Here is a 7,780-nt window from a genome sequence, read left to right as displayed (position 1 = left end):
ATTCTATGTGTCGTGTCTGGGATTATTATTATTTTGTTTCTTATTCTCTCCTTTAATTCCTAGCTTGCTCGTTAGATTGGTTATAATTGTTCTTGATGTTTTATCTTTTATGTATTATTTTCATGTTTCTGTATAGCTGATTGGTGCTACCTTTCATGATCATTGATTTACAAGCTAGGAGTTCAATGTTTTTAACAGAAATTCTCACTTTATAGTGGATACTTAAAATGCTCTCTTTTAGCAAAATCTGAGTAAACAATCTATAGAGCCTAGATGGAAACCTAGGATGCAGGGACATGGGAATAGGGGTGGCAGAGGAAACTATTCATCTCGTTACATGTCTAATGGTAATTCACCATATAAAATGCATTTTATTTAATCTGATTTTGCTAATCATATTCATATGTTTTAAACTAAATGTAATCTAAACAACTCTATGATATCTTTTTCCAAGATGCAGGTGGTGGAAATAGAGCTCTTTCTGCAAAGGAAAACGGGATAATCAATAAAGGTGTAGAGGAAGGGGCAAATCAGTCAATTCCTCAGGGTCAGAAGAGTATGTGAACTAATTATTTTCCAAAGACAAATTAAGGCTAAACGACGTGCTTCTTTGACATCTTCTTTGCTAAAGTTAAATGTAAGAGACCCAATTTTGTTATTTTCCATAAAAAAAACGTATATTTTGTGTGATTTCATATTTATGTTTAACTTTAAATTATTTTTTCTAGCATGTTAAGTGAACCTATCTCACAAGAGGGCTGCTATTGATAATATATTGGGGGGTCTTGACAAGACAATTACAGTGGTGGAAAAGTCCAAATCTTTAAATAAATTTTGCATGACAGGTTTTTTTCTTTGGGGAAGTTAGCTTTATAAAAGGTAAACTGCTTGCCATATAAATCTTATGTTATTTTTTTCTTATAAAAATCAAACATGAAGTGAAATACACCAAATAAATCTGGAGATCCATACAAGACAATGTTTGTTGATTGGCTTGTGAGCATTACTCTCTTTTGCATTGATGCCTTTTAAGGCTTTATGTCTTTTTAGTTTCTTTATTTAAATAAATTAATGTTTTTTTTTTAAACGTTCAGAACTATGAGACAACAGAGAGCACAAATAAAAGGGAGTTTGAGGCATATGGACCAATCAAACAGGTAAGTTTTGTAGAGTACCCTAAAAAGGGGCTTAAGGTCATAGCCTTTTGTTCGTTAAGAGGTTTGATTTTGTGGTACATATACAACATCCTCATCAAGCTGTCTACAAAACATCTTTTAGAAACAAATAATGAACATATGTTTCACAAAAACTAATTTAAGAAAAAAGAAAGGGATTTGTCTCCATATATATAAAATCACTCGTCATACCTAAGCATTTATCTACAAAATTATATAATCATCACAAGAGGCTACTTTACCATGTATGAAACATTAAATAATATTATACTTCACTAATTAAGTTTCATGTAGTTTAGTAAAGTAGTCATATCATATATGTTTGCTAAATACAATTTACAGTTTAAGTCTCTTATTCACATTTTAACATCTTATCCTTTATTTTTATCGAATTAATTTATTTTAGCAATATACTTCAACTCTTATAATTATTAAATGACTATGTTAATATAGTCTTTCTAATATAATTATCAATATAGTCTTTCTGATATAATTCAACCTCTATTCTAATGGTTAAATACGCCTCATAACTTAACAGTTGTTATTATGATTTTTATTATTAATGGTTGTTATTATGATTATTATTATTAAAGTAGACAAAAACCATTGTAAGTAATAAATAATATATACTCGATTACTTGAGTACTCATACAAAAGAGTCTACATTTTGCTATATATAGATCAATTATATAATAATAAATCCTAAAACCATATACTTTTGATCCCATTATCCAATATACACCAATTTTATAGCTTCAATTCCCCATAACTATAACCATATTAGAAAATCTTCGAATCCATTTTACTCTATTACAATTTTCATTCTATTGAACCCACCTCCAAACTATTGAATCCCGCAACACTTGTACCATAGTTGTCACAACTAGCATTTTAGCTAGGAAATTATATTCTTGTATAATCATTCAACTATTGTAAAACCTATATTATAAGTAGATATCACTCGGTGCTCATTTAAATTCACCTTTTATGTTCAACAAAGAATTTGAAAACCCTAAGAATCCTGGTTTGAGTCCATATTGGACTAGGATTTCCTTTATGGGCCTAATGGACCAATAAGCATCCAATTCAACTATTTTGGGCTTGGAAACCCTATTTGGATTCTAAATGGAACCAATTCACCAATCTATAACATTTTGGACCATTTAGGCCTAGAATGATTCATTCTAACCCTAATGGGCCTTATTGGTCCATAACAACTCCAATTAACCTTAATGGACCACAGAACCCATTCTTTTATACTATTGGGCCGTGAACTACCCTAAAGGACCAATGGGCCGAAAACTTTATGATTAGGCTCCAGAAATCCTAATTAAAGTTTAATAGGCTCAAACTATTCCATTCCTATCTTCTTGGCCCAAAATCTCGGCCCAACACCATTTAACAAAAAAAAGGAAATTAAATGAGGGTTGACTTTTGAGACGCCACCTCCATATAGCTCACCATGTAACAATGCATGGTCTCCTGTATCTCCATGCAAAGTCACCTCATCCTTCTCTCCCCTATCTTCTTGATATCTCAGCCGAGAGCTAAGCACTCACACACATTCTTCCAAACACTCTCAAAGAATCTCCTCCTTCCTCCAAGATCTTGAAAATTGGCTAGAGTTCTAAGGATTTTCATCAAGTCATTCCAATCTTTGGTAAGTTATTGTCAAACACAAGTATCTTCTTTCATCTTAACATGAAAAACTCCTTCTTACATAGTTTTATTCCATGATCGCACCTTAGAAGCGTCATAAGCTCGAGATCCACTTCAAGGTGTTTCTAGGACCAAAATCATTTCCATTCTTTTTTCAAAAACCAAAACATCAAGCAAAGGTAAGTTCATACCCCCTTGTTTTCGATTTTTACATGATTTTTGGGGGAGAATGCAAGTAAAATGTGTAGATCTGTGTGTTATATGCGTGTCTTGTGTGAATTCTTAGTTTATTTTGTAAACATGTGTTAGATCTAAACAAATCTCTACATTCTAAGTGAGATTGAGTAAAGATTCATGAACTAAGACACTATATACATCATACTATCAAGCCAAAAGTGATTATGTGTTAAAGATATAAAAGTTAAAACAAAAACCGTGTTAAGGGTCAAAATTGTCAATAAAACAAATGATAAGGGCAAAAAGTGACATTTATGGTTTTATAGGGACCAAACAGGTCCTACATGGATAAAATGGATTTTTATGGTAAACATACTTTAAAAAGGGCCAAAAATGCAAATTTGAGCTTAATGGGCAAAACATTTGGGCCTCCCGATTTTGGGCCCGAATTTGCAAAAAAATGAAGTTTTGGGATTAAAAATGTTATTTGATCAAAATTTGAGTCATAAACGTAAATAAAACAAATTGAGGGGTGAAAATAACATTCTTTTTCAAATTGGACAAAAAATGTAACTTTTATCAAAATTGGGCCGAATGTGTAAATTTTTACCAACAAAGGGCTGAAAATGCACTTTTCTACAAAACTAGGTCTTAAATTTCAAAATATATATTTTTGGACTAAAACCGTGAATTTCTAGACATTTGGGAGAAAATTACAATTTTTTACAAATTATGGACTAAAGTGTCATTTTTTGCAAAACTTTAGGCCTTAATTGAAAATTTGAGGCTTTTGACCAAAAATGTTGTTTTATGAAAAAGGATACTTTTTATAATAAATTTTGGTAAACCACGAGCCAAAATAAACAACGAAACAATACGAATGGACGGAATACATCGATAATAATTTTATTGGGCGTAATATTCATCTTACGTGGCCAATAGGCCTTAAAGGCCCATTCAAGTGTATATTGAGCCCAATATTTTTCCATGAAATGTTTATTGGGTCTTGTGATCAATTCACATGTTAATTTGGGCCTGAGTTATGGGTCACATGTTTATTGGGCCTTTGTGGTCCATTTACATGCCTATTGAGCCCAAATTACCCACTTACATTTTATTGGGCGTTTTTTATCCATTTACATGTTAATTGGGCGTGGACTAAACTTCACATGCTTAGTAAATCATAACTATACCTTTACATAACTATTGAACTTTGTATACTTATAAATGTACCTTTGGATGGATAACGCATAACAGACACGTAAACATTAAACATAGTACGAATGGTTGAGAATCTAGTGAGACGTGTCGGTTGGCACCTTGAGTGTACCGTCGTAGCTTGTAGTTATAATCAGAGTCTCCTGGAGGGAGAGCGACAGTTTGTGTATAGATCTATATGGGGTGACCCCCCATGCCTTAGTTGTTTGCTACAGTTAGACTAGATCAGTCTAAGGCGACAAAACCTTGAGCAAATACCGGCATTTGGAAAAAATTTAAGACAGACAACCTAGTCATTATCATGTATGATTATAACGGCTCAGATAATGATCCAATACCAAAAATTAACACTTCGGAGATTAACCCTTCGATTTTGTCAATATGAAAAAACTTACCTAACTATACAAGAACCTCGACATTTTTATAAATTGGAAAATATCGGATTTTCTGGGAAATTATTAATATACAACTATCACTTACCTACAATATAAAGAAATCTAAACTACTATTATATATGTTACTACTGTGAAATTCACACATGCATTTATACTTGATTTTCACATCATTTTCAAACATTTTATAGAAAATATCGGATTTTCTGGGTTTTTACGAAAGATACAATGACTTTTACTCAAACATACTTATGAACTTACCAACATTATATATGTTTACCATTTTCAAAATAACTTGTATTCTCAGGTAATCGTTAGCCTGGAAGATTTTCAAGTGCGTATGTTTTGTTTTATGTAACATCACTCATCATACTTTAATAGTTGAACTTATGTATTTATAACAATTTAGTTGATGTGAACAATGTCAGTTGTAATACGAAATGTTGGTGATGAATGTGTTATGTTTCATGTGTATTCATTGTGATGATAATTCAATTGTTAGTCACACGAGCCCCCGAACGTTTCCGCCGTCTGGTTCGGGGGTGTGACTATAGTCGATCTTTCAAGTTTTCCTTTGCCTCAAGGTTCCGCAGAGGATACATGGAATAAAATCTAGCAAGCAATGAAAAAGGTATATTTGATACCTTTCCCCCTCTTCCCAAAAAGTAGTTGTGGTTTTACTTTATGGTCAAACCTATTGAAATTTTGAATCAAATATTGGAATGGTTTTAACATCTGCTATCCAGGCTTGGGCTTCTAAATGGAATGAAAGAGCATAGAAAAACAGGAATCGTGATACATTATGCATTGGTATTTTGATTCAAGAACATATTAGAGCTGATTATGCCTTTGTCACATACACAAATCATCTTGTGTCTCGTGACTCCTCACATATATACACAAAGGTAAGTCTCATATTTATGGCTGCTCTTGTTTAGGGATATTTTCAATTATGAGAATGTGAATAGTATCTAATTCCCTGTTGACACCTCATCTTTTTCAGCATGAAACAATATATTAACCTAATGTTTTTTTCCAGGATGCAGCTTCTCGGGGAATTGTTGGTGTAGGCTTTGATGTTGTGCAATACGGGTGATGTAATTGTAATCATTTTTTCATTTATTTTGATTATTTTCTTTTTGGGTGTTATGATCTTGTTAATTATTTTCAGTGATGTTTTTGTAGATTAGCATCTACTCTTGGAATGTTCAATACAAATGGTTTTCAATTCTTTAGTAATGAAGACTTTTTATGTCCAGTTGATGGAGCTATCATGATAACAGCAAGCCATCTTCCTTATAATAGAAATGGTTTTAAATTCTTTCCTAATGAAGGAGGCCTTGGAAAACCGGACATTAAAGACATTCTGGAGCATGCTGCAAACATATACAATGGATTTACACCAGAATCTCTAGAAGAGGCAGAAAGAAAACTTTCATCTTCAACCACTAAAGTTGACTACATGGCTATTTACGCTTCTAACCTTGTAATAGCAGTTCGTAAAGCTTCAGGAAAAATAGGTATATGTGAATATTACGTTTTTTTCTTTCTCTCATGCTTATTTTCTTACTTGCTGTGTATTACAGGAAATCCATTGGAAGGATTTCATATAGTTGTGGATGCTGGGAAAGAAGCTGGTGGTTTTTTTGCTGTAAGTTATCTTTTAGCATGTGTACATAATTCTTTACCTAGGTTCTCATCTGATGTACAACTTACCCACCATAACAAAACCAACATCGGGTAAGAGCAAGAATCATAAAAATATAGTATTTTCTTGTATAGTAATGATTGTGACTTGTGAAGGACTAATTGAGCAGCAATGCCACCAATGGATGCAATGTCTGATGTGGGGCTGGGAATTTTAAAAGATAAATAACCGGAAGGAGAAGCATCAGAGGGCCATGACGAATCACAAATCTTATCAAATGAAAAGAAAAGAGATGGGGGCTCGCATGCTTCTTTTGATTTGTTAAAGCCTCCACCTGGACCTGGTTAGTGTCCTTCTTAAACTATTCCTACCTGTACAAAGCTAAGGTAGTGTTGAATATGATTGAATTAGGGATGGAATTGAATGGTTACTTGCTTTTGGTCCCTGAGTATAACTGTTTTTTTCAGTTTTGCTCCCACTAATACAGCCATTTTACTTGGAACAGTTGCTCATATGATTCCAACTGTTATAGACAGTGACATGGCCATGGTCCTCTCCTCTGGTATGTATATTATTCTTCAGAAACCCATATATCTCATAAAATAACACAATTACCCTCTACAAAATAGTAAAATTTCATTAATAATAGGTGAAATGATTTAATATGATGCACCCTCCAAGCTAATGGAGTCAGATTCTTATTTCTCAAAGCTTGTTGATGAGTAATGGTCCAGCTATAGGAGATGATCCATGGGTAATTTCTTTTCAAGTTAAAAGTAAAAGTAAAATTTCTTATTATTCTTTATATGTATATATGTATATGTATGTGTATATATGTATACACATATACATATATGTGTTAATTCATTATTCTTTATGAAGATTTGACCTTCATAGTAGATGATAATAATGGAAATCTGGAAGAATAATATGCAAGTTTTACAAAAAATTTCAAAAGGGTATTTTGGGTATTACATAGGGAGGGATCTTATAACATTGTAAAATGGATACACTGCAGGAGAAATTGAAGCCGTTGGAGAGATTTTATTCTCCGCTCATCCATTATACTCATACTTAAGAAGCAGAACCAAACCTTTCTTTCTCAATATTTGGGAGGTTTTTCTATTTTTTTAATTGCTTACTGTCATATGCTTTACTTTTTTCATTTAACATGTGCATTGGTTAATTTGTTTGTGTTTGATATAGTTTGATTGTCATTATATATAACAACTGAGTTGTCCTGTTTGAATCTGAAGTTTATTATTTATACGAAATAGGGATTTCATCTTCATGTACCGGACTCAAAATTATTAAGAAAGTGAAAACACAAGGAATTTTTTTTATTTGATTTTTTGAATAAGTGGAGGGTCATAATCTTTTTATCAGAACACAATGTCAATTGATTGAGAGTTCTTATAACAACATATTATCTTTTTGTTAAGAATATATGATGTCTGTATCGCTTGTAGAGAGTTTAAGGTAAACCTTATCACATCTTAAATTGAACACTT

The 7,780-nt window shown here is 32.4% G+C and overlaps 1 protein-coding gene across 1 annotated transcript; it reads left to right on the top strand.

The window, feature by feature from the left end:
• Positions 1 to 286: 286 nt before the first annotated feature.
• Positions 287 to 7,198, top strand: LOC111916095 (uncharacterized). The gene is made up of 8 exons (XM_023911733.1): positions 287 to 347; positions 461 to 525; positions 1,095 to 1,157; positions 5,661 to 5,713; positions 5,807 to 6,141; positions 6,208 to 6,361; positions 6,737 to 6,831; positions 7,152 to 7,198. Exons 1-8 carry the CDS (start codon positions 287 to 289, stop codon positions 7,196 to 7,198), a joined length of 873 nt encoding a protein of 290 aa, XP_023767501.1.
• Positions 7,199 to 7,780: the final 582 nt, after the last annotated feature.

Source organism: Lactuca sativa, chromosome 3, assembly GCF_002870075.4.
Source record: "Lactuca sativa cultivar Salinas chromosome 3, Lsat_Salinas_v11, whole genome shotgun sequence".
Classification (NCBI taxonomy): domain Eukaryota; kingdom Viridiplantae; phylum Streptophyta; class Magnoliopsida; order Asterales; family Asteraceae; genus Lactuca; species Lactuca sativa.
The sequence above is the reverse complement of the archived record's forward strand: the minus strand, read 5'-3'. Positions and strand labels throughout refer to the sequence as shown.

Bases quoted from the DNA above. Each gene is read 5' to 3' on its own strand.
- LOC111916095 (XM_023911733.1), top strand. From the start codon at position 287: ATGCAGGGACATGGGAATAGGGGTGGCAGAGGAAACTATTCATCTCGT. The intron at 5,714-5,806 runs GTGATGTAATTG...ATGTTTTTGTAG, and splicing joins TTTGATGTTGTGCAATACGG to ATTAGCATCTACTCTTGGAA. The intron at 6,142-6,207 runs GTATATGTGAAT...TGTGTATTACAG, and splicing joins TAAAGCTTCAGGAAAAATAG to GAAATCCATTGGAAGGATTT.